Source organism: Muntiacus reevesi, chromosome 2 (genome assembly GCF_963930625.1).
Source record: "Muntiacus reevesi chromosome 2, mMunRee1.1, whole genome shotgun sequence".
Lineage (NCBI taxonomy): Eukaryota > Metazoa > Chordata > Mammalia > Artiodactyla > Cervidae > Muntiacus > Muntiacus reevesi.
In genome coordinates this window covers 237,325,067-237,352,188 of record NC_089250.1, presented here as the reverse complement: position 1 = coordinate 237,352,188, position 27,122 = coordinate 237,325,067, and the positions used below count along the sequence as shown (strand labels likewise).

The 27,122-nt window shown below is 46.8% G+C and overlaps 1 protein-coding gene across 2 annotated transcripts in view; it reads left to right on the top strand.

The window, feature by feature from the left end:
- Window positions 1-1,066: 1,066 nt before the first annotated feature.
- Window positions 1,067-27,122, top strand: part of GNAO1 (G protein subunit alpha o1) — a 178,518-nt gene continuing 152,462 nt past the window's right edge. For both annotated transcript variants that reach the window (XM_065925365.1, XM_065925364.1), the window contains exons 1-2: window positions 1,067-1,914; window positions 2,156-2,198. In XM_065925365.1, coding sequence (XP_065781437.1) covers window positions 1,797-1,914; window positions 2,156-2,198 — 161 coding nt within the window. In that variant the 5' untranslated portion in view covers window positions 1,067-1,796. The remainder of the gene's footprint in view (window positions 1,915-2,155; window positions 2,199-27,122) is intronic.

Here is a 27,122-nt window from a genome sequence, read left to right as displayed (position 1 = left end):
CACAAACTGACCCAGGTTTCTGGGTTTAAATAAGAGATGGAGTATTTTAAAACAGGAAGAGGAAGAAACTCTTTTCTCTCACCGAAAACTTATTCAAAATTCATTTAACCTGTGTTTTGGGAGATAGGTTACAATCAAACTAAACCCTCCAAAACGAGAAAAGCAAGTGTTGAGGAAGTAAGCATCACTCCATGAAAACCTGTCCTTCCCATCGAAAACCTTCTCAGCATGGGAACTGTCGCGTGTGCTGCCCCCTTGGCCGGGAATCACGGAGCAGGGTCCGCGAAGGCAAAGGGAGGCAGAGGCTCCTTGAGAACTGGCCCTTTGTCTTAACCTTCTGTGTTCCTCTCCTCACAGCCTACTTCTCTCACATACTAGGTGCTCAATAAATGTGGGACGCAGGAAGCGAAAAATCCGAATCTGCCCCCAATCCCCAAGGACGAATGACAGGGAACGCAGGTTTCCTCAGAATCGCCGTCTCCTCAGATAAACTGAGGCCACCTGACCTCCGCCGTTACGGCCCCAGCAGCAGGAGAGCAACCAAGAAGGTGAGCTGCTGGAGCCAAGATGGAGAAGGAACGGGTGAGGCAGGGAGGTGACGCGGGCCCGCAGCTAGTGGACCCACCTGACGGCGGCGCGAGCCGCCCAGCCCGGCGCTCCCACTGACCAGAGGGCCGGAGCCGCCTGCGCGTGGGGCGGGGGCGGAGGCGGGGGCGGGGAGGGGCGCCGCGGCGCGAGCCCGGCCCCCGGCCCCGCCCCCGCTAGGCATGCACGAGCCCACCTCAGAGAGCCTCGGGCCTTGCGGGGAGTGGGGGGAGGGGAGGCCAAGCCACGCGCGCGCCGCCGCTGGTTGACGCGGGCCCCGACGCGCGCGCCTCCCTGCCCCCCGCCCCTCCCCGTCCCGGGGGCCCGGCGCGCGGCCCTGCTGACGTCAGCGGGCGGCTGGCGGTGCGGGGTGCGCAGAGCCGCTGGCGCACTCGCGCGCTGCGCTCGCCTGTTCCCCCCGCCCGGGCTGTGCGCGCGCGCTCGCTCGCTCTCTCTCTTCTCTCTCTCTCTCTCCCTTCATTTTTTTCTCCCCTCCTTCCCAGCCTCTCTCCTCTCTCTCCCCCTCGAGCTCCCGGCTGCCCGCGGCTCCCTCTCGCTCTCCCTCTCTCTCCGGTAGGCTCCGTCGAGCGATGCGAGCTCTGGGAGACAGCGACGCCGCCTCCCTCTAGAGACCTGCCCCCCGGCCCGGCCCCTTGCCCAGCCCTGCCCAGCGCGCGGGGGTCGGCGAAGGCGCCGCGGACGCACCAACGGCGGAGGATCCGCGATGCAAATGCACTAGCGGCACCCCCTAACTCACTCCCTCCACACCCCGCGCCGTCTCCTCCTCCGGCAGCAGCGGTAGAAGGACCCACCCTGCCCCCCTACCCCACCCTCCGCCGACTCCGGCTCTTGCCTCGACTATTATTTTATTTATTTTGGGTCGTGCACAAGCCTCAGTGCCTGCAGCCCGCGCCTCCTCGGATCGCGGGCGCCTCCTCCCTCGGCTCCGGAGCCCCAGACCCCGGCCACCTTCGCCTCGACACCCCCAGAGCCCCGCCAGCTGCCGCGAGTCTCCGCGGCTGGGAGCTTGTTAGCGGCTGTCTTTTTGGGGGGTTCTGGTTTCTCGACATTTTTGTTTTCAGCCAAGGGGAAGCTATCGTGATTTTTTCCCCTTTGAGCCCAGGTTCTGCTCTTTGGGGGGGTGGGGGGCGCGCCGAGCCGGGGAGCCGTGCCAGCCGAGTCGTGCGGGCTGTGGCAGGGAAGGGGCCACCATGGGATGTACTCTGAGCGCAGAGGAGCGAGCCGCCCTCGAGCGGAGCAAGGCGATTGAGAAAAACCTCAAAGAGGATGGCATCAGCGCCGCCAAAGACGTGAAATTACTCCTGCTGGGTAAGGACCGGGGCTGCCACCCCAATCCCTCGACCCCGGCCACTCTGCACCCCCAACCAGCCCCCTGACCCCGCTCGCTCCTGGGGAGACCAGGCCCGCGAGTTGGCACCACGATGTGCCCACGATCGCCCACTCTTTAGCATGCCTTCCCCCCTTCCCCCTGCAGCGCGCCCCCCCCCGCCCCCCCCCCCGTTCCCCTAAGCTGACACTCACCAATTTTCCCCCCTGTCTGTCCCAACAGGGGCTGGAGAATCAGGAAAAAGCACCATTGTGAAGCAGATGAAGTAAGTCCCTGTGGCATTGGGATTTGTACTTTTATTAAGCGTAATTTTTTAAATGAATTTTATTACCTTGTTCACTTCACATCACTCTCCAGGCCCGGTTTTTAATTCGTACACACACACACGCGCGTCCCTGAATTTGACTCCCCTCTCCCAGGCCCTGCGTTGACTGGGTCCTCTACCCCAACAACTCCCGGGGTGGGTGTTTTTTTTTCCTCCCCACGGGGGTGGAGGGAAGGGGAGCGCCTCTAGTTGTATGAATGACAGTGTCCGCCATATTGATCAGAACATCACATTATTGGCATGATTATGGTCATTACTCTTGTTTGTGGGATGTTTCCTGTGTATCGCTGCCTCCATTTCTGTCTCTGTGTCTCTGTTTCATTTTGCATATCTCTCTCTCTCCCCTTCCACCCCTCCTCCCCCCACTCCACATCCATAATCCCATTTACCCCTGCTCTTCTCCTGGGGCAGTGATTTTTGAACTTGGCAAAAACATGGAGGGGGGACCCAGCCCTAGGCTGGGGTGGAGTATCAGGTGTCTGCTGTTCACGGATTTGGTGCTGAATTAGAGGCTGTGGTTTCTGCCCCCTCCCCTCAAAAAGACGAAGGTTGGGGGAAGGGGCGTGTGGTAGGGGCAGGGGTGGACTTCCAATCGAATGATACTGGCACAGATATATCCAAGGTAGAGGTGGAAGGTAGGACGCTGGATGTGAGGCTGAATGCCCGCCCCTCGCTGCCCCTTCCTTCTCCCCCACCCTCCCAGCCTTTCCTCTCCTGACAGTGGCAGTTTTCGTTCACTCTCTGGTCTTTATCAGTGTAGTTATTTACACTCTGCATAGACTGTGTTCCATGTAATCTACCCACAATGCGGATTTCAGGCCCCACTTGCCGCACCACCCCCTTCTGCCTTAGATATCAGTTTCCCCTCCTAATTAACTGGGGGTGGATTTGAGTGATGGTTGAAAATTAAAACAAAATGGGATATTCCTTCCCTTTCACACTTGCTCAGTAAGGAGCCTCGCCCCTCCTTGCTACTCCCAGGCTTGCTTCTTGCCCCATCCACTCCTGGTTAGCAGTTCCTGGTGAGCCCACAGGCAGCTTTGCTTGGGGAGGGGGTGGCTTTAGGAAAAGGGTGCGCGCCTCGGGCCTCCTGGCCCTGCTGCTTCCGTTGTCTTGTTAGTTGTGGACGGAGGAGTTAAGACCGTTTAGCGAGGATTCCACGTCGCTTTGCTGTGACACCTTCGTGCACACACAGTTCCTAATTAGGGTTTGCTGTGCAGTAAACAAAAATGATTATTTTTCAACTTGACAGAATAGCCGAAGTAATTGCATCCCGTAGGAAAACAATGGAAAATAAAAACCCCTTTCGCAGAAAGGTGGGTGGTAGACGAAGCATGCTTGCGATTTCAAAACCAATATGCAAAAAATCTTGCATGTGTAACAGGCATGACAAGCGGGTTCTAGGCGGCGCCATGATGGTAGGGAGTAGCGACTCGGAGACAATTTCTCCCGTCGGCTTGACATGTTCTTATTTTTGTTCTAGAGCTCCCTGGGGCTTTCTTTGCAGAGGTCCCTCGGCTTGCCGCACCCCACTGAGCCACGGGTAACTTGGCCTGGGGCTTCTTTGGAGCTTGTGCAACCCAAATGGATGGGGAGGCGGGGCCTGGGGAATTGCTCTTTGCAACAAGGTGCATATTGCATCTGCCAGGAGCTCTTGCAGGTCGGTAAATGCAAGCAGCACCACACCTTTCTCCCAGCGGGGGACGTTTCAAAACTTCAGAACTCTGTAATCTGCAGTGGCCGGCTTGAAGCCGGGTAGAAGCCCCAGCCACCGGAGCGGGGTGAGGTTTCAGGCGCTGCGAGTGGTGGACAGCGCCCAGCCGAGGCCGGAAAAGTCGATGAGGCTCAGCTCGGTGGTGCTCGGCTCGGCTCGGCGCAGTCTGGGCGCGGGGCTCGGAGGGACTCGGCAGTGTTCGGAACCGAACCGGAGTCCTGGCGAAGAGAGCCGAGCTTTTTCGACGAGGGGACCGAAGGCTTTCGGAAGCACTCGGGTGAAGGGAGTAGGGATGAAATGCGGGGTAGGCGCCAGTCTGGAAATCAACTTTGCATCTGCCAAAGCAACTCCTTACCTGCTTTTCCTGAACAAGCCCCATAAACTAGGCTGATTTAATAAGAAGTGTAAAAATATATACAAAGTCCCCTGAAGGGTACCTTTCCTTTTTTATTCAAAGAGAGCCACGCTTTCCAAGGACATAGGTGTGCCATTTTAGAATGAAAATTCCTAATTGTGTAATGAGGCTGTATTTAGACTTCCCCGGAAAAGTCTTAAGGAAGTTATAGTTGGTTACACTGAGGAGGGAGAGAAAAAAAATTTTTTTAAATCAAGCGTTAGGTGTTTCGGATGGTTAAATCAGACGACCCGGCATTTTTTCTCTTTTCCCTGCACTCCTCCCGTCCCCCGCCCCGCCCCCGCCCCATCACCCCACAGGACGCCTTTTTGGAGAAAGATATCAGACAAAGTTGAGATTTTTGTAGGTAAAACTGTGAGTATATTTTCTAAAATACATCAGTTCTGTCTAGAAAGTGAGCTGAGTTTGCTCACAAAAGGTCAGTCAGAAAGATTTCTGGCCCATGTAAATTTTGCAGCTAGGGTCCCTGCGTCCTGTCCTGCTGAAGCATTCATGAATGGCTGCTCTTCCTCTGAGTCCTCCAGCTCGGCTTGAAATAAATCAGATCAGGGCCTTGTGCCAAGCTGGATGCAGAACTTGTTTTATTAACCACAAAATGTGGGATTGGTGTCACTGTATCCTAGTGACAAATTCCTGTGAGTCCTCCCTCGAAGAGGTGATTTTCCAGATCACCACTTGGCTGAGCATCAGTTGAGTCAGGAGAACTGTACTGTTCTCTGGGTGGGGCTGACCCTGAAAATCCAGGTGGCGTTTACAGAATGCAATTTTGGACTTGCCTGGACAACACAGTGGGTGACCAACCTATCATACCATACGTAGAAGTTAATCAGGATGCTGTTTTATTTCACCTGGGCAAATGCAATTAGCACGCTCTCTGGGGTGATGTCCTGTGAGAACTTGATGACTTCCTAACAGGGAGTAGGGTTTAATGGCTCAGCCTTTTGCATTGAGAAGAAGACTATTGATAGGGAAACATCTCTAGATCCTTTGAAGTCAGCATTTCCAAAAGAGCAGAGAGCCACTCTATTCAGCCTACCTTCTTATCCATGTTATGGCATGCTGATTATAAGAAGGATGAGACTTCCATGTATGTCCCTACTAACTTAAATTATATGGAAAAGCCTGACTGGCAGATGCTGCTTAGAACAAAGTGTTAACATCTGTATCAGCCTAGGATATCAGTGCAGGGAGACTGATCTTTGAAATTCTTTTGCCTGACACATCTTGCAGTGGGAAATGTGCATCTACCAAGAGATGCCACAGGTTAGATTGTCATTGAAAACCCTGATTCCTAATACTTTCTTAAAATTTTCATTTGAACAGAGCTTGCTAGGTCCCCTCCCTCCCCAAGCCCCTTTCGTGTGTAGGCTTCTCTGGTAACTCGGCTGGTAAAGAATCCGCCTGCAGTGCAAGAGACCCGGGTTTGATTCCTGGGTCGGGAAGATCCCCTGCAGAAGGGATAGGCTTCCCACTCCAGTATTCTTGAGCTTCCCTGGTGGCTCAGATGGTAAAGAATCTGCCTGCACTGTGGGAGACCTGGGTTGGATCCCTGGGTTGGGAAGATCCCCTGGAGAAGGGCATGGCAATCCACTCCAGTATTCTTGCCTGGAGGATCCCCGTGGACAGAGGAGCCTGGCAGGCTGCTGTCCATGGGGTCACAAAGAGTCAAGCAGGACTGAGCGACTAAGCACCGAAGAACACATGTGATTGTGAACTAGTGTTTGGTAGTTCTCTGTCAGATAATCCAGAACATTTCCGTCCTGAGAAATAAGCAGTGATCATTGAGACAGCAAAATATAATTTTACACATACCATGAGTAATCAGTGACTTTTTTGTGTGCAGCATTTTAAATTATTTTGCTTGTTAGGAGGTCATGACCTCACCTGTGATACAGCCTCGGCATTTTTGCAGTCAGGGGACTTTTATTGAGACTAATCAAAGTTTTAACAATAAGTGTTAACTTTAATCACCAAACCCTCCCAAAGAACTCTCAGGACATTATATGTGAAATCAACATAATCCCTTTAAGCGACTTCCCATTCTGAACAAATAGTGACAACTGCTTGGACTGTCTACCTGATGAAAATGTAAAATGAACCATGAAGTTGCTGCGGGCACCACAGTTTGTCCTCATTTGAGGTGTTGAGTTTTCTTTGTTGTCTCTGGCATTTAGTGTATTTTTAGGGAGCTAGAGAGTCCAAAGGTGGCAATGAGGCATGGCTTGCTAGCTGGTAAGCTTTATGTAGATGGATGCGGTAAAGTGGAACACTTTGGATGTGTGTTCTTTACCAAGGTGCTTGCCATTAGGAAATAAAAACTTATGGATTTGCCTGGTAAAGACGTCATTGCTCATACAAATAGCCCAGCCCTTCCAGTAGGAAACAATTCTGAGGATAGACCCTACCAGACAGGGAAGGCGATTTTAAGATTGCCAAAAGCTGGTAGTTTCCTCCTACCAGCTGACTCTGACTTTGTGATTAAGGTGTTGATTGTTTGGCTTGGGTTCAGGGCAAGCCTGTGTTCATTCAACACACTGCTGTTTGGCACCTGCTAAGTGGCAGGCGTGAGTGGAGATGAGTAGCAACTTGGAACCATTACTCGGTAAAAGTACAGTGGTCTGGAAGGGCGTTTCCTGCACATCCCCAACGGGTCCCATGTTGAGGCAGCGTTCCCCTGAGAGCTGCTCTTCTAGATCTGTGGACTTGTTTCTGCAATCATCTCTGTGGCTGCTCTCCTTGCCCTCCCCTTCCTCCTGTCTCCATGTTTATCCAAATGGATGCACCTTGCTCTCTGGAGACATTGTGAGCGCAAACAGAATGTCAGATCAAGTAGCAGAAGCATTCTCTTTTGCTGATGGATAGTGCTCTCTTCCTCCTTACTGTTCACTGAGCTGTAAACGCCAGCAGACCTTCCTGCCAGAAGAGTAGCCCACAGTCCACCTGATCTCCTCAGGAATCAGCTGTGGAATTCTTGAACCTCTGTCACCTGTCACAGATTCTGAAATTTAACTTGTGTGCTTATTGAAAGGGTGTTGCCGATGAGATTAAATGGATGAAACTTCATACAAGATTGACAAGACTCCAGAGAAACCCAGAATTTCTAGTCTCTATTGTAGGGCTAGATTAGGTTTATAGTGCCCAGAATTAGAGGACTATTTCTGTTTTTCTTTTTAAGCACTTGGAGTGCCCCAAATTATATTGTGCATCTTAGCCACACCTGCTAAAGATAGGACAGGATCACTTACATTTTTCAACGGCTCACAGTGCCCTGTCTCTGTTAACACTGGAGATTTAATATGAGCAGAGGAAGGTCTTATTTTTCTGATGTATGTTCCATCCATCTAATTCAGGGACTTGGTTTCCTCTCTCCGAGGTGTTCTCAGTCTCATATTCCTTAGAAATTTAGACAGACCATGATCACAAGAGCACATTTTGATCCAAAAGACAGTAGACAAACTGCGAGATGATTTCAAACTGAAAAAAAAAATTTTTTTGAAAGGATTGCTCCAAAATTTGACACTAGCAAAGAACAAATTTTGATTTTGAAAAAAAGTTTTTTTCAATTTTTGAATATATTTAAACACGTACTACATGGATTTTAAAATGGCTAGCATATGCTATACAAAGAGCACTTCACCTCACTTTATTGATTGCATTGCCATAAAAAGCTTGAAAGTGCTCAAACTCCATTCTAAGAATTTATTCCAACCAGTATCACATTCTTATTTTATTTTGTGTCTCTCATTCATGCACAATAGTGGATAGAAAAGAAATCGCCTGAGAAATGGCAGGAGGAAGGAGCAGTGGCCTTCTCTTGGTTCAAAGAGATAGGTAAGGTTCCTGTTGAGAGAAGTGGTTTAGCTTGTTTTTAAAACTGAGAGGTGGTTAACAGCTTGGAGTCTGTAACCAGGCTGCTTGACTTCATATCTTGATTCTACCACTCACTAGATGCCTACTCTTAAACAAGTACTTCAGTTTTTGTGCCTCACTTTTCTTATGTATGAAATGGGTTAGACAGTAAAAATAACAGGGTTGCGAGCATTAAGGGATGTAATATATGAAATGACCTTATAACAGTTTTCTAGAAATCTTTTTACAGATGTCAGCTACAGTTTTGATTCCTTTGATATCTGATGAGGGGGTGTTCCCTTCCCATATGGAATTCTCAAGGAGGTGGGCCATAGCTTGCTGGAGAGCCAGAATGGGGGCGCTGTGGTTCACGTTCAGGTCTTTTTCCCCTTGCCTGCTCTGCAGCATCAGTTATATAACTAACTGTGTTGTCATAAGTGATGTGACATTTTTGATGGCGCAGCTGCTTCAGCCCAGGAGGCTGGAGTGATGTTACAGAGAGTGGGAGAGAGCACTGGACCAGGAGTCGAGACAAGTCGCTCTGCTCCTGCTTCTCTGGGGGCCCCGTTTCATGGAGTAGTTGGCCCAGGGCTGCCCCAAGCTCCTTTTCTGTTCTAAGTGGTCGAGGAAACTGGGAATTACCTTCAAGTTCAGGGTCTTGAGGCCTTTGATGCAAGGTTCTAAACATAGAAGAATCAATTCTGGCTCCCTCCTGAGAGGGGGTTGGGGGTACCCATGAAAGCTCTCTTAAGGCTAAGTTAATTGCAGAATAGCAACCTCAACCACAAAGCTTTGTCAGCCAGGAAAGTCAGAGTCCTGAAAGGCATTTAAAGAAAACCACCTCTAACCAAACTTTTCATGCAGACATGCTTCTCAAACCAAAGAGGAGGATCTGAAAGTATCCTGTGATTGAGAAACAAGATATTTCTGGGAGGAGGGACCCAGTGACATATTAGAGGAAGAAGTGGTTTGTCTGTGGCTTCCAGGATGCTTAGCAATAGAGACAGCCCTGGCTTCTACCCGAGATGGGATGGCTGCATAGACAAGAAGGAACCTGCCTAAGTCCAGGTGTCCAAGCTCCATGAAGTCGGGGGATTTGCAGAAGGGGTAAAGGGGAGGATCAGGAGGGCTGTGTTTTAATTTTGGTTCGTTCTCTAACTTGACTTTGGGCAAGTCATTGAGCCACTCTGAGTCTTCCTGTTCATCTCTTCCTTAGGATATGGGCTAGAATTCCTCAGGCCTCTTTCAGGTTTCTAGCTCAGTAACTGCAAAGAGAAACCTAGAAGCCTGAAATGCAGGGGGAGAACAGTGGGAGTATTTACCACCCACAGCTTTTTATCTGCGGAGCCATCTTTAGTTCTAATTTTCTTTACGGAAAAGAGGAAAAACATTGTGCTTTTCATAGCACCAAAAAAATTAAATTAAAATAAAATCCTGCAAGGCTAATAGTCAGTACCCTGATTTTGTCCCCCTGCTCACTTGATTTCTCAACCAAGAATGGAGAAAGGAGGGATAATATATATAAGGATAGAGCTCCATGGCCAAGATTTTACCGTGGATTCTTTGCTGATGGCTTGACCAGCAGATAGGTTTTCTGTGGAAAATTGTTACTTATAGGAACAACTTTCCCATGCTGTAAGATCAGCCTGGGCCACCTTCCTTCCAAATTGTAGAGCACTAATATTTATTGCACATTAATTAGATGTTTGTGTGTCTGTCTCCCTTCCTGGTCTGGGTGGCCCCTCCCTCCCAGAGCTCCCTAAAAGAAGGAATGGTGACTTATCTTTGCTCATCACACAGCACTGAGCCCAATGTCTGGCACAAAAGAGTTGCTTAATAAATGTTAATTGAAGAAAGAGAAAGAACTGAAGCATGCAAAGAATGCAGACTCATTTCTACATAGGACTGAATAATAGTGTTGAAAGCCTTTGATCTGAAGCCGTGTTCATCAGTTTCAGTCCCATCTCTTATCTTCATTTGTCTCTTGTCAACCCATGAGGAAATAGTCATCAATCCCATCTTACAAATGAGAAAGTGAGGCACAGAGAAGCTAGGTGACTTACTCAAGGTCACACAGCTTAGTAGGTGACAGCAATATGTTAAGATCATGTTTGTGTAACTCCAAAACCTGTATCCATTCTGTTCTAACCCTGCACAGCTGTTACTAGATCACCACTTGTGTGGGCAATAGAGAGCTGGCAGTCTGGGACCCAGTACCATCAGCAAACGGGATGGCACAAGCCTTGGTTGAGGTCAGTGGCTGAGAGAAAAGCAAGTGCTTGGTTGGTGCTGGGTCCCTTCTGGAGGTGGTGGTCACCATCGTGTATCTCATGGATTCTCAGTGTTCTCTAACCACCGTCTGGACAGCTCCTGAACTAATCTCCATTCCAGCCTCAGAAGTGTGGGCCATTAGTAGGTGACAGCAGAGAGGAACTGCCACTGAAGGCTCTGACTCTGGTGGAAGGAAGTGGTCAGAGAAGAGAGAAAGAGGATAATAGGATATCCATCCATCCATCTGCTCACCCATGAGCATTTACTGAGCACCTGGTTTGAGTTAGACCAGGAGGTCTATGGAGGTCTGGAGGAAGGTCTTAGTCCCTGCTCTTGTGGAATGCAGCCTAAAGGGAGATACATGTAAAAGACCCTTCTACTTCAGAGCAGGAAGTGTCATGAGGCTGTGGGAGAACAGAGGGTACCTTCTCTAGGCGGGAAGTTCAGGGACATTGGCCAAGAGAAATGACACATGGGCTCAGTCTTAATAATGAGTGGTAGTTAGCAGGTGGAGGATAGGAATGCCAGGCAGATGGACCAGCATATAAAAAGGCATTGAGCTATGTCACCACATGGAACATGTTGGGAATGTGAAATAATTTGGTTTGATTAGAGCACCATATATAAAAGGGGTGTCAAGAGATGGAGGATGAAAGATGAGACAGAACTGTCTTGAAGTTCCTTGTACCAAGGACTTTGGATTTTATTCTGAATATAATGAGATGCCACCAAAGGGTCCTTTTTTTTTAAATTGAAGTTTAACTGACATGACATTATACTAGTTTCAACTACACAGTGAAATGATTCAGTATTTGTGTGTAATGCAAAATGATCACCACAGTAAGTCTACTTAACATCCATCATCACCATGCAGAGTTAGGTTTGTTGTTGTTGTTGTTGTTTTTTTTTTACCTTGTGATGAGAACTTTCAAGAACCAGAGGGTTTTAAGGAAATGGGTGGCAGAATGACTTTGTGCATTAGAAAGATCGCCTGTGTGACTGGAAGGAGTCAGGTTCTAAGGTTGGGAAACCAGATGGAAAGTTATTTCTGTGATTGTGATCCAGGAGGGAAAAGTTTAAGGACTAAACTAAAACAGTGGTAGCAGGAGGTGAGAAAAGGAGACAGATTTAAGAGCTATTTGCACAGTGGAATAATTGAATTTTTTTGGATGATCAATTGGAATGGTATTGAGGGGGCTGTACGTTTTAAAGGCTGTACACAAAAATGAGCCCAGGATTCCTGGCTTGGGCCACTGGTGAGATGGTAGTGCCAATCCCTGAGATGGAGAAATGGAGGAGGAAGAGGGAAGGCTCGGGGAGAAAAATGCTGACTTATTTGGTCATGTCGATGATTCTTGTGGATAGGCTAAGTGGAGATTCCTGGCAGGCAGGCGGTTGGATAGTGGATGAGGAAATAGGGTGCACCTGAGGAGAAGGGTCACTTTGGAATTCTGTGCTGCTTGCGGGCAGTGAGAGCCACGGGGGCTGGGAATCTCACCCGGCTGAGTGAGAGAGGGAGCGAAGGCAGAGGATGAGCACACGCCTTCCCCCCGACACAGTTCCAGAAACGGAGGATCATCTAGGGAGAGGAGCCTGTGATGGAAACCAGGAAGGAGAGAGCCAAGAGATGGGAAAGAAAAACCAAGATAAAGCAGTATCATGGGAGCCAAGGAAGAAAAAAATTTCAAAAAGGCAAGGAAGTAGTTGAGTCAGATACTGCAACAGTCAAATATGAGGAAGACCGGCAGATGCCCTCTCGGTCTGGAAAGTTGGCAGTGACTGTGGCAAGAACAGTTTCAATAGAATGGTGGGAGAAAAGCCAAAATGCAGTGGGGTAAGCAAGTGGGACTGAGGAAGTTGAGGCCAGAAACGGAGTCTCCTGGAAAAGAAATTGGAGCTATAGAAGGAAAGGCAGAGACAGAAGGGAGGAGAGAGGTAGTGGGCTCGGGGAGGGTTTATTTGACTTCATTTGGCTCCCGTGGAGGGACTTGGATCCACTGAGAAGCCATAAAGAAAGAGCCCAGACTGAGGGGGATGTGGAAGGTAGAGGAAGGGGGAAGTGGTAGAAGGAGCAGAGCCCAGAGAGGATGGTCAGGCAGGAAGTGCAGAGTCAGGCTGAGCAACTTGGTCTGAACATGAGCGCGCATCCATCTCCTCAAACTGACAGATCATTAGCACGAGGAGTATATACAGAAATTTGGGGATGGGATGGTGGGTACAAAAAGTTGGAGTTCCTGCCTTGTCATTTATTTTTCTCTGTAAGGTAGGGAGAATTAAAAAGCAGTTGTGCTCATTTAACAAACACCAAAGACTGGTAATGTCTGTTCAAACCACTCATTTGTTCATTTACTCAATATTTATCCAGCACTGGTTGTGTGTTAGGCACTGTTTTAGGTGCTTGGAGATTTGGTAGTGAGCAAGTCTGCCCCAGGGGAATCAGGCCACCACTTCACAAACAAATAATTGGACATAGTAATTGCAGACTGTGAAATTTTTCTGGAGTTACACCTTTGAGTGAGGCCTTAAACTGTTCACCTAGGGATCCAATTCCTGCCCTCAGAGAGTTGGAGGAGACAAATCAGTGCACAGAAGAGGCAGAAGTGGAGTTTGATTCAGACAAGGGCTCAGGATGAAGCCTGGAGGCACCAGATACAGAAATGAGAGCCGCTATCCCTGCTGATAGAAAAGGGCATGTGACCAGACCTTGCCGTTCACAAAATCCCATACCCCTGGCCAGAGGATGGGGTGTGACGCAGTCCAGGTCAGCCAGAGTCCTTCTCTGGGATTTTACAGCCCTTGTGAGATAGGAGCTCTTCCTCTGGGGCCCCAGCAAGGTCCTCACTGGCTTGAACTGATGGTAGCCCGGAGCTATCTGCGGCCATGTTTCCACATCTGCATTACTCTCTGCAGAAAGGAAGCCTACCTATTGTGGGAGAGACTTCAGGATATGGGGGAATGGAGAGGAAAGAGAAAAGGAGAGAGGGGAAGCCAGAAAGACATTTGACTATTATTATTGCAGTCTCTGAAGCTGGCTCTATGCACCAGACAGTTATGTGAACCAGTAAATCCCTTCTTCCTTACAGAAAGTAATTTGAGCTGGAATCCTCTCCCTTACAACCAAAATCATTTGAAAATGGATAAGGCCTTCCAGGAAGACGAAACAGTATGAACTAGCGCACAAAAGCACAGCCCATACATGCAGGCTGCCGTCCTGGGCGGTGGGGTGGGTGCAGGCCTGTGTGACTGCACTTGGGGTTGGGGGGATGTGAGGAGAAGTGTGTAAAGGATGAGTGGAACTGGGTTGTAGGCTTCACTGCGCATTTGGCTTCGGGGTACACTGAATCTATGGTAGGAACACTAACCTCCTCCCTACATGGTAGGGCAGTAGGGTGCCAAGTTGGGAGAGCTTGAAGAGGGAGACCAGAGAAGAGGCTTAAGAGCAGAGAGAAAAATTCTGTAGTCTGCACCAGAGGAGTCTGCACCAGTCTTCTCGCTAGGAGAGGCAATGAGGAATTGGGTGTGGGAGAGATTTTGGCAGAATAGTTGAGACCTGGTGTCCAGTTGAACATGGGGAGAGAAGAGTAGGTCAGAGGAGTCCCCCCAGTTTGGAACTTGGATGATGGAGCTTAGTTATGCCTTCAAGTTAGGAGGCATAGGAGCAGGGAGGGAAGTGGTAGGAGGAAGATGGCAAGTCAGACCACCGGTACGAATTTCAGGTCCTTCCCGGATGACTTTTTTGTTCACAGTTTTCTCGGGGAAGTCATTCTGCCATTTAGAAGAGAGGTCAGGGCTAGAAGGAGAATGGGACTGGGCTGCCCTGCGTGGTAAGACCATGAGAGTCAATGGGTGTAGTGTCCCTGGAGAGAGTTTGCAGATGGAGAGAAGGGCTCTCAGGGAAGGAGCCTCCCCTATTGTGGAGGTGAAGCCTCTGGTAGATGCAGAGGTAGCTCACCTGGGAAAAGGGGCTGGAGGTCAGAGGAACGCAAGGAGACCATGCAACGTGTGCTGAGGGAAGTTCTGTGTGGTGTGTTCTGTTCATGGCATTGCCCCATTAGATGAGGACTGAGAACAGACCTTTGTATTGGGTGGGTCAAAAAATTCGCTTTGAGTTTTTCCATAAGATGTAAAGGAAAAAAACCTGATTGAACTTTTTGGCCAATCCAGAATTTGGTGATTGAGGTTATTACTGACCTTGGAAAGAGCACTTTCAGTGGAGGGGAAGGGATAAACGTGACATTGAAATAACATTTTTGGGTAGAGATAAGGCTGAGCTGGGATTAAAGACGAGCTGAACCCCAGGTCTGTCCCTCTTTGGCTTGGTGGCCTCAGGCAAATTCCTTCGCGTCTCTGGGAGTTGTACCTTCATATATAAAATTAGGAAACTGGGCCTTCCCTGCTGGTCCAGTGGTTAAGAAACCACCTGTCAATGTGAGGGACGTGGGTTTGATCCCTTGTCTGGGAAGATCCCACATGCCGAGGAGCAGCTAAGCCTGTGCGCAACAGCTATGGAGCCTGTGCTCTGGATCCTGGGAGCCACAACGCCTGAGCCCACAAGCCACAAGTGCTGGAGCCTGAGCACCCTAGATAAGAGCCTGTGCTCTCAACAAGAGAAGCCGCCTCAGTGAGACACCCGCGCACCGCAGCTGGAGAGTAGCCCCCCGTTGCCGCAACTAGAGAAAGCTAGCCCATGCAGAGCAATGAAGACCCAGAGCAGCCAAAACATAAGTAAATCTTTTTTTTTTTTAAGTAAATCTTAAAAAAATAATAAAATTAGGAAAGTGAATGGAATGATCTATAAGCTTCTGCTCAAGTCTCGAGGTCATAATTTAAATTTTGCTGTCCAGCAGAACAGATGTTCTTGTGGTGAGGAATTCCCCGCCTTCTCCCTTGGCCACCCTCCACTGAGATAATAAATTATAACGAAATCAAGCTCTCAGAACTGCAGTGCTAATTGAGAACGAAAACTGGGACATCAGCTCAGGGAACTGTGGACACCAGGGCATGTTGCATCCACGTGTGCACTCCACTGAGAGTGTGGGGCCCTGTGAGGCAGGAATTTGTCCCGTAATACTGTCAGGGTTTGTAGGACCGAGGCTCTTCCAAGGAGGGGAGAGTAAGAATAACTTCTGGGGTCCCTGTCTCTTTGAATGCACATGGGTGGGAGAAAAAAAGGACCATGAGTCTGAGCTGGCTTTGGGGGGGAGTTCCAGCCAGGTGGGCAAAGAGGAGTTGGAGGGACCCCAGCCTCAGGAGAGGAACAAGCCCGAGGGCACCAGAGGGTCAGAATGGGCGAGGCCTGGCTCTGTGTGACTTTGTGACTTCATCACTGGGGACTTTGGGGAAAGGATGGTAGAATGGCCATAGGGAGACCCTGGTTCGGCCAGGGTCTGGTTGTGGCCAGTCCTCCTACCAGACATAAAGCCTGATTCCTCTTTGAATCTTCTTAGAGTTTCAGTCACACAGACCTCACCAGTCCCTATTTCTTCAGCACACGTGTGTTCATTCTATGAATACCAATGGAAGACCAATCACGGATTGGCATTTTCTAAGTTTCTAAGAACGGAGCTCTTAACTCAATAAAACCGGCAATCTCCCTGTCTTTAAGGATCTTTCAACTTTAAAGAAGGGGGATAGACAAGTAAGTGAATAAGCAAGGTTGTTTCATGTAGTGATATGTTCCAGTAGAAGAAGCTGGGTTTGAACAGTGGGGAGTGGTTAGAGGAGATGAAGGAAAGAGAGTTGGTCAGGAAGAAGCTGAGGAAGAGGGAAGAGCAGATACAAAGGTCCTGGGGCAGAAATGAGCAAAAAGGCAGCCAGGGAGGCTGGACCACAGGGAAGAAAAAGTGGCGCAAAATGGGATGAAAGAAGCCGAGAGGAGCCACCGCGCAACCTAGGGAGAAGCATTTGGGTTTCAGAATGCTCTGGGGGCCTTAAAACATGGGACAACTTGACATGATATACGTATTTTAAAAAGTTCCTCTGCATTCTGGAAAAAGCAAAACCATAGGGACAGAAATCACATCAGTGGTTTCTGGGGATGATAGGAGAGAAGAGAGAAAGATTGACTATGAGGGGAAACAAGGGAACTTTTGGAGGTGAGAGAAAATATTCTCCCTCTTAATTGTTGGTTACGCAATTGTATATGTTTACCAAAACTCATTAAGGTATCTACCCCAAAAGAGTGAATTTACTGTAAGTAAGTTATGCTTCAGTAAATCTGACTTATGAAATGTCCATTTTTTTTTGAGGAAGGTGGGAGGGGGGGATCGGGATGGGGAGTACATGTAAATCCATGGCTGATTCATGTCAATGTATGACAAAAACCACTACAATATTGTAAAGTAATTAGCCTCCAATTAATAAAAATAAATGGAAAAAAAAAGAAATGTCCATTTTTTTAGGAAGCCACTGGCTGTGCAGTGGTTAGGATTCTGTACTTCCACTGCAAGGGGCATGGGTTTAATCCCTGGTTAGGGAACTAAGATCTGGCATGCCACACAGCACAGTAAAAAATATATATATATATATATTAATTAAGGGGGAAAAAAAAGAATTGCAGTAAGCTGTAACAAAATCCATCTGGCTGCATTGCTATGTGACTGTTGAACAACAGAGCCAGCCTCGCACAGCGGAAGCAGTACACCCACTGCTGGTCTTACAATTGAGCCTGTATTGTGTGCTATTCCTGAAGGCTTCCTTAAGTCAGTTTATTGGGGTGTGTTCCTAGTTTTCTTGTTCACGTAGCTTTCCTTCAGAACTGACTTAAAAGCTCAGTGTGGGTGGAAAGCATCTGCTGCTTTTATGTGGGCCCGTGGTAAATGCTTACTACCCATTACATTCCTCACCTTTGAGTGGTGCTCTAGGCTGCTTCTACACTCGCTATCACCTTTGAGCCTTACTTAACAACAGTCTTGTCAGGCTGTACAGACATTCCCGTATCCCCATTTTACAGATGAAAAAACTGAGGTGAAAGTATAGCACTATCAGGAAAGCATGAATTTTGGAGATCTTGGCTTTGCCATTTGTTGGCAGTCATGTGCTTTGGGGGAAATTATTTAATCTCTCTGAACCTTGGTGTCCAAATCATTAAAAAGAGATTTAAAAAAATTAAGCTCATTGCAGATATACTGTGAGGATTAAATGCAGCAACACAGCTAAAAGCATTTAGCATAATGTTGAAGTTCCTTAGATGATTGTAGTACTTTTACCATCAGTGAGAGAGGTGAGGTGAGAGATCCCACATAGGCCATCAGTGAGCATGTGCTCAGTTGTGTCCAACTTTGCAACCCCATGGACTGAAGCTCGCCAAGCTCCTCTGTCCATGGGATTTTCCAGGCAAGAATACTGGAGTAGGTTGTCATTTCCTACTCCAGGGTGTCTTCTTGACCCAGGGATCAAACCCGAGTCTCTGGTGTCTCCTTCATTGGCAGGTGATTCTTTACCACCAGTGCCTCTTGAAAAAAGTGATTTATTTAAGATGATGTGGCCAGTACATGATAGAACCAGAGCCTGGTTCTTCTCACTTCAGTTGTGCCTCTCCTTCCATCACATTAGTACATTCTTCCTGGTTTTTAGTTGGTTTGTCCAGAGCTAATTGTTTTTTAAATTTATTTTTTTAATTGGTGGAAAATTAGTTTACAATTTTGTGTTGGTTTCAGCCATACAACACTCGAATCAGTCATAATTAAATGTTTATCCCTTCTTTCCCTCCCTTCCCCCATCATACCCCTCTAGGTCAATATAGAGTGCCAGACTGGACTTCCTGTGTTATTTAGCAACTTGCCACTGTTTTACACATGATAACATATACATGTCAGTGCTACTTTCTCAGTCCGTCCTACCCTCATCTTCCCCCACTGTGTCCACAAGTTTGTTCTTTACTAGGTTCATCAGTACCATTTTTCTAGATTCCACATATATGTATTAATATACAGTACTTGTTTTTCTCTTTCTGACTTACTTCACTCTGAATAAGAGGCTTTAGGTTCATCCACCTCACTTCAACTGACTCAAATCTGTACCTTTTTAATGACTGAGTAATATTCCACTGTATAAATGTACCACAACTTCCTTACCCATTCATCTGCTGATGGGCATCTAGGTTGCTTCCATGTCCTGGTTATTATAAATATTGTTGCAGTGAACATTGGCATGCATGTGTCTTTTAGAATTATGGTTTTCTCATGGTATATGCCCAGAAGTGGGTTTGTAGGATTATATGGTAGATTTATTCCTAGTTTTTAAAGGAATCTCCATATTGTTTTCCATAATGGCTGTATCAGTTTACATTCCCACCAACAGTGAAGGAGGGAGCTAATTAGTTTTTTACTAACACAGATCCTTTAGTGCAGTCATTGGTTAAGTTAGCAAATATTTATTGAGCACGCACCGCATGCTCCACATATGCACAGCTACAATGGTGAAACAAGACAGGCTCCATCGTTGCCCTTGAGGGCAGAGATACCCTTAAGTTCATTACCATCACAGCCAGCTGAGAGGTGAAGGATGCTAAGGAGCACCTAAGTAGGTTTGGAGTATGGAAAGACTTCTAGAGGATGTAATGTTGAATTTCTTTTTTTCTTTTTTTTTTTTTTAAGCAAAAACACTTTTGTTATGACATAGATCAATACATATGCAAAATATGCATTAATTTTTCATGTTTAACAGGCATCTGCAAACCATGTACTCATGTAAAGAAGATCCCCAAATATACCTACTCAATCATAGCTCTCTCACCCTCACTCCCTACTGCCTTGATTTTCATGATGTTTCCTTGCTTTTCTGTATAGTTTGTCACCCGTACATGCATCTTATCGTAAAGTTTATTCTTATCTGCTTTTGATGTAGTCGGAATCCTACTGTTATGTATTAAGTTGTAGCTTTCCTTCAACATTGTGTTTGTAATGTTTACTCAAGTTGTTATACATAGCTGTCATTCATTTTTATTGCTGTGTAGCCTTTTTCTCCCAAATAGTTATAATTTTTCTATGTAGCATTCACAAATACTTGGGTATGCTCATGAATTTGCCAGATATCATTCAGTTCACTGCTGTACAACATATACCATTATATACCAGCTCTGAACCCTGCAGGTTATTTATCCATTCTACTGTTGATGTGCCTTTGGGTTATTTTGAGTTTGGGACAATTGTGAAGGATGCTGCTATGAATACCCATGTAGATTTAGGTCCTGAGACACCTACATTTGTAAATGGTTATTTCAAGTGGAATTGCTGGGAATCTTCAGCTGTATTAAATAATGCCACAGTGGTTTCCATAGTGGCTATTCCATTTTACACTTGCACTAGCAGAGAGAATTCCTGTTCTAAATCCTTGTCAATACTTGGTATTGTCAAACTTTTAAATTTTTTGCATAATTGATAGTATTTCATTGTGGTTTTACTTTACATGCTCTACTAATGAGGTTGAACAGCTTTTCATATATTTATTGGACATTGGATTTCCTTTTCTGTGAGGCATCTATTCTCTTTCTTTTTTAAAATATTAGTTTGTATTTTTCTCATTAATTTGTAGGAGTTCTTTATATGTTCTGGATAGTAGTCCTTTTCCAGTTTTATCCATGTAAATATTATCTCCCTTTGTCCTTTCACTTTGTTAATGATGTATTATGATTTTTTAAAAAGCTTCTTTTTAAAAATGACATTTATTTTTGGCTATGCTAGGTCTTCATTGTTACATGGGCTTTTCTCTAGTTGCAGCGAGCAGGCTTCTCATTGTGGTGGCTTCTCTTGTTGCAGAGCGTGAGCTCAGTAGTTGAGGCTCCTGGGCTCTGGAGCCCAGGCTCAATAGCTGTGGTGCATGGGCTTAGTTGCTCCTGGGGATTTGGGATCTTCCTGGATCATGGATCAAACCTGTGTCTCTTCCACAGGCAGGTGGATTCTTAACCACTGAGCTCCTAGGGCTCAGTGGTAAAAGAAGAAGCCTCAAAGTTCTTATTTTTAATGTTAGATTTTTCAGTCTTCCCCTTTTTGGTTAGTATTTTTGTGTGTACCATTTAAGAGACCTGTATTTTACTTAGAGATGATAAAACTTATTCTTTCTCTTCCTCTTCAAAAAGCTTGGAAACTTTTTCCTTCCATATTTTGGTGCTCAATTCATCTGTAATTGATCCTTGTATATGGTATAAGATAGGGTTCCAGTTTCATTTTTTTTCCCCCTGAATGGATACCCATCTGTCCCAGCACCACTTGTTGAAAAAGAGAGGTTTTTTTTTCGGTCACTGATCTGTATAACCACCTCTGTCATACATCCAATGTTTATATACACAGGGACCTGTTTCTTGACTCTCTGTTCCATTCCATCAGACCCTTTATTGTTAGGTCGTTGCCACATTATCTTGATTACTGTAGCTTTATAGCAAGTCTGGATATTTGGTTTGTAAATCCCCCCCACCTTGGTCTTTGTGAGTGGTTTGGCTGTTCTCAGTCCTTTGTGTTTGCATGTAAATGTTAAAATCAATTTATGTAACACACACACTGCTTTTGGAATTTTGATTCGTATTTCTTATTTTCTTTCTATTCTGGGTAGAATTGATATCTTTACATCTTGTGTCCTCCTGATCTATGAGTGTGTTACATTTCACCACTCATTTAGATTATTGTAATTTCTCCTAAAATATTTATAATGTTCCCCATAGAAGGCTTACATACTTTCTGTTAAATTTATAACTAGATACTTGATATTCACAATGGTCTTATAATTGCTCTTTTTTTCATTGTGTTTTTAAAATTTTATTTTTTACTGACACCAGTAGTTTATTTTTCTAATTGAAGCACAGTCAACTTATCACATTATATTAATTTCAGGTGTGCAACCTAATAATTTGACATTTGTATACATTGTGAAATGATCACAGTAAGTCTAGTTAACATTTGTCACCATACATTGTTACAAAAATTCTTTTTTCTTGTGATGAAATCTTTTAAACTCTACTCTCAGTAACTTTCAAATATGCAATAATGAAGTGTTACCAACTCTAGCTACCATGCTGTAGTATACGTCCCAATGACTTATTTATAGTCGGAAGTTTATATCTCTTGTCCCCCTTCACCTGTTTGGTCCACCTGACACCCCCTGCCCCTGGCAACCACCAATCTCTTCTCTGTTATCTGTGAGCTTGGTTTGGGGATTTTTTGTTTTTGAAGAGTCCACATGTAAGTGAGATCATGTTGTATTTGTCACAACACTTTTAATACTAATTTAACTGCTCCAACATTGTTGGTATTTCTAGGTCTTGACAATAGATTACTTTTTAAATTTAGACAGATACTCAATTTTAGGGTTATTATCTAAGTTGATTTTTGCTAAAAACATAGAAAGTTCTGAAGGTTGTTTTCATTAAATATTGTCAGCACCTAGAATCTGTACAGTGTATAGAATATCTAGTTTGTATGCCTCCTCCTTTCTTCCTCTCTCCTTCCCTCCCTCCTTCCTTTTCTTTTTCCCCTCTCTTCCTCCATCCCTCCCTCCCTCCTTGCTTCCTCTAACGTTATAACTATTTTTCTTGTCTTCTCCCCTTTCCTCAGTCCCAGACTCTTCCCGCTCCAGATAGGAATACAGCTCAGCTGACTTGTTTTTAGCAGCAACCATGGCAATTCAGGTCTTTTGACTGGAAAGGCTTCCTTCTAAGGTGATGGTAGAAGCATTTGAATTGCATTTTGTATCTGTTGCTGGTGTACGGATATAACAGTTGATTTTGTGTATTGATTTTGTATTCATCAACCTTACTTAATTTTTATGTAAATTCTAATGTTTTCTTGTAGACTGTAAGGCCTAGAGAAGGGAGTGACTGTTCGGGTTGCCATGGCTAGCTAATATCAGAGCAAGAATGAGTGTGCTCCCATATCTCCCTTAACTTCTCCAGAGAGAATATTCACAGGAAGGGCTGGGAGAAGCCAGTTGGGGAGAAGGAAATAGCGTTTCTTGAACATTTATTATTCAAGATGTTTAATAAACATGTTCGGGGTTCCGTGGTGTCTCAGATGGTAAAGAATCTGCCTCCAGTGCAGGAGACCTGCATTGGATCCCTGGGTCAGGAAGATTCCCTGGAGAAGGAAATGGCAGCCCGCTCCAGTATTCTTGCCTGGAGAATCCCATGGACAGCAGAGCCTGGTGGGCTGATAAGTCCATGGGGTTGCAAAGAATTGGACACGACTGAGGGACTAACCCAGTATACGATCAGCTTAACTCTCACTGGTAGCAGGTTACTGGTCATCCCTATTTTAATTGTTTTTTTTTGTTTTTTTTTTTTAATTCGGCTGTGCCTAGTCTTCATTGCGGCATACAGAATCTTTAGTTGTGTCGTGTGGGATCTAGTCCCCTGACCAGGGGTAGAATCCGGGCCCCTTGCATTGGTAGCACAGAGTCTTATTTTGACACTGGACCACTCAGAGAAGTCCCTGGTTATCCCCATTTTAGAGTTGAAGAAAGTGAGACTCAGAGGTTATCTGAAAGACTTGTACAGGGTCACACCTTGGTTCATAACTGAGCAGACATTCCAGAAGTGGAGGGGTCCTGTTGCTCTGTCTTGTGATACCAGTTGGCACACCTTCTGCATTCAGGGTTAGAACTCTCTGGGCCTCCCATCCCTGCCATGCCGTCTTCCAGAGCCCAGCCCTTGGAGATCTGGGCTGCTACTAATGAGGCTGTCCTAGCATCTCTGGACTCAGGCAGGCCTGCTTTTTGTCAGCTCTTGGGTTACATTCCTACCCAAAGTCCTGAAATCAGTTTCCACCTCTGCCCCCCTACGTAGTTCCCACTCAACTGAGAAAACGAGTTCACAACTTGTTGGGTTCTAGGAACCAAATTAGGTGTTGCCCTGGGCCTCTGGTTTCAGTCCTGGCTTGAAAATACGATTGTGGTTTTTATGAGCCTGCTTTGTTATACAGTGAAGTAGAGAGAATTTATGGTCGCAGTCCTTCCCAGCACCCCTGCCCCCAATCTCGCCCATTGGCAGGGGCTGCCTGCAGGCAAGGAGGAGGTTTGCTGTTGCTGGCTGTGCAAAGGAATTGTGCAATGCTCTGTTTATGAACGCAGCCCAGCGGCGCTGTATTCAGTGTGACAGCTTCCTACTCGGGAACACACGGCCCTTCACAGGGTGACTGTAAATTATGCAACCCCAGAGCTAAACAATGAGGAGTCGTGGGGAAAAGGAAGGGACCAGCTGGATCGTAGCCTGGACCCGAGATGAGAGCGTGCAGACTTCGGCTGCTTGGCGATGGATGGGAGGAAGGTCTTTGGCAACTGAGAAAAGCCAGGAAGTCCCGTCACAGTGCTACTTGTGAAAGCGGGTTTTACTTTGTTAAAAAAAAAAAACGTCAATGTTCCTTTCAAGCTCTATTTATCAATTCAGGGAGAGGTTTAGAAACTAGGAGGGACATTTGCAAAAGAAAGTAGTCCTATGGTGTTACCAAAAGTAACTGAATGCTGAACACCATATTTAACCTTTGTCCTGGTCGACCCAAGTCATCACTTTTTGCTCTTGCTTTGGTGCTAAAAACCAGCAGTGCCCCTGAGGGCAATTGATGGGCAGACTGTTTCCTCCCACCCCCTCCCCACCCCCTGCAAATGGTCCTGGAATATAATTAATTCTGCTTTGATATGCTTTATATAACTTTCCCATCTCTTCACTTGCTGTCATCTGTCCCTTCTTGCTCTTTCAGCATTCCTACCTCAGATGTTATTTCCCTTTCTTCTTCTACCCTGAATCTGCAGTGGCCTGGAATGAAATGACGAGCTTTGTCACAGCAGTGTGTAGGGCAGGAAGAAATAGGATATAAGTGAGGACCCGAGGAACTCTTGTAGAGTGCTCATGCTGTGGTACCTGGACTTTCCACTTATGACATGGGATTAGTATGTAAAAATGAATTGACAACCATGAAATGCTTTACAAATGTATTTGATGGTGACAAGGTTCCTGTTGTACAGTCTGCTGCTCAGAGTTCCTCGTTGTCCTTTGTGGCTCCTGGCGAGGTTTTGACTCACAGAAATTGCTGGACAAGTGGCTCCCAGATAAAAGTAATGTACTGTCATTTGTTGTAGCAGATGTTGGCCTGACTTCAGCAGCAAGGAGGCTGATGTGAAGAATCTCTGTAGCAGAAGTGCTCTGCTTGGCCTTTTTCTGTAAAATGGCATGGGTGCCACACAGGGTTCCTGGGGAACCCTCCCCAATGGTAGTTACCACGGCCATCTGCTCACCTGCAAGAGAACTTACATCTCTCAGCTCAGCCAGGCCAGATGTGTTTGCTACTTTTCTGGTCAAGATCCACACTAGCAATTCTTCCAGGGAAGAGGGAGTGTGAATGGCTATTTTCAGATGTTTGTGGTCTTTGCCCTGAAGTGTGTGAAACCGTTTGGTTAAAAAGCTTTCCACCAACATTATCATTCATTCATGTTTTCACTCTGCAGGTTTTTATTGAGCTCATACCTTGTAGGGAAGGGGGATAAAGAATGTGGAGGGGTTTTTCAAAGAGGTCAGGAAGGCCACACCAAGAAGATGAAATTGGAGCAAAGACTTAATGGAGGGGAGGGAACCAGCTGTGAGCAATAGAGGAAGAGTGTTGTTCAGTCCAGTTGCTCAGTCGTGTCCAACTCTTTGCAACCCCATGGACCTCAGCACGCCAGGCCTCCCTGTCCATCACCAACTCTGGAGCGTGCTCAAACTCATGTTCATCAAGTTGGTAATGCCACCCAACCATCTCATCCTCTGTCGTCCCCTTCTCCTCCTGCCTTCAATCTTTCCCAGCATCAGGGTCTTTTCCAGTGAGTCAGTTCTTCGCATCAAGTGGCCAAAGTATTGGAGCTTCAGCTTCAGAGTGTTGTACGCAGAGGGAATAGGAAGTGCGAAGGTGCTAGGCTAGGAGTGTGCCTGTGTGTGGGAGGGAACTACAAGGAGGTTTCCATAGCTAGAGTCACAGATGAACCAGCAAAATGGGTGCCAAGTGGTTACTTGGAATGTGGTCTGATCTAAAGGCGAGGTCAGAAAGAAAGCTTCCTCACAGACCCTTGCAGACCCATGTTTTGTGGGTATGAGGACTGTTATTCTCCTGCAAGGCCTGCTTCATGGGGGTGGGGGACATTGATGATCTTTATGTGTGTGTGTGTGTGTCCTGATAGAGGAGGGACAAAAGAGGGAAGGAGCCCTCCCAGGGATGAAGTGGGTGGACTCTGCATGGCCTTGGAAGGACGGTCATTTCTGGCTGGCCTTTAGGAGACAATCACAGGGTCGAGGTGCAGATCCCTGGCGATCAGAACCTCAGGGCACGCTTCTCCACATGTAGCCCAAACTTAGTGGTCTGCAGGTGAACTCATATGTTAATGTGTTTACTTTCATGTGTTTTAGGACCAAAAGTCCCTAATATATCAAAACCACGGTCTTATAGATAATTATAGTGTAGAATGACGTTTCAACAGAATTTTATTTTATTTTTTAAAGATAATAAAAATCATGCAGTGGTCAAAAAAAAAAATGATGCTGACTCTGAGAGCAGTTCCGCTCTCTTGAGACTGGGGGTGCCTGGGCAGAGCTCCTCCGTGTCATCTTGGGAGCAGCAGCAGTGTCTCTGTCCTCAGCCAGGTCCGTGAGCCATCACCTTCTTCCCAGCACTTGCCTGCGGGTGTGTCTGTCCCACTGTGGGCGCCCAGTCAGGGCCCCTCACAGCCATCTCCGGCTCAACCTTTCTCTGAGTCTGGTGCCTGGAGCCTTCTCTCACTGCCCTGTGCAGCCACCTCAGGTGGGTCTGAAACCCTGCCTGGCTTGGAGCGCATCATGGTCCAGCCCGCCACCCAGATCCCGAGCCCACTCTGGGATGTCCACCTCTGGCATCCCTCCATCTCTCTGTCGGTGCTGGAGGCCCAGGCGGGCCCCTGCTGTCTTCTGTGTGTGCAGGTGTGGTCTCTGAGGACCAGCTCAGCCTCCTCTGCTCCACGGGCTGTTGCTCTGTACGCTCACCCACGCCAGGATCTCTGTTCTCCAGACTGTCTTGTGCATGAATCTGCACCACACTGTGCGGCATCTTACTGTATTGTCATGGTCGTGTAGAGATTTCCCCTGTTTTCCTGGGCGTCATCCATGCACAGCGCACGCACCTGCACTGTTCCCAGAACAGCCCTGCTCCCGTGAGCCTCGTGGGGTGCACCGTGCGTGAGCTGTGCCCAGAGAAGCCACTTCGGCGGGAGGGGACAGGTGCCCGCTTTGCTGTCAGCCCTGCCTGGGTGGCATCCTGGCTGTGCCACCTTCCAGAGAGTAGGTTGGAGGCATGTAGGAAGCAGAGTAGATGGTATGTAACCCAGCCCTGAAAAAAAAGTGAAGCTGTTAGTCACTCAGTTGTGTCCAGCTCTTTGTGACCCCCAGGTCACAAAGTGGGATAGCCTTTGTAGCCTTCCAGGCTACTCTGTCCATGGGATTCTCCAGGCAGGAATACTGGAGTGGGTTGCCATGCCTCCTCCAGGGGATCTTTCCGACCCAGGGATCAAAGTCAAGTCTCCTGCATTGCAGGTAGATTCTTTACTGTCTGAGCTACCAGAAAAGGCACATAATAATAATTATGGTTGTTGTTGTTTACCAGTTGCAAACATTTGGTACGTTTAGGACTTG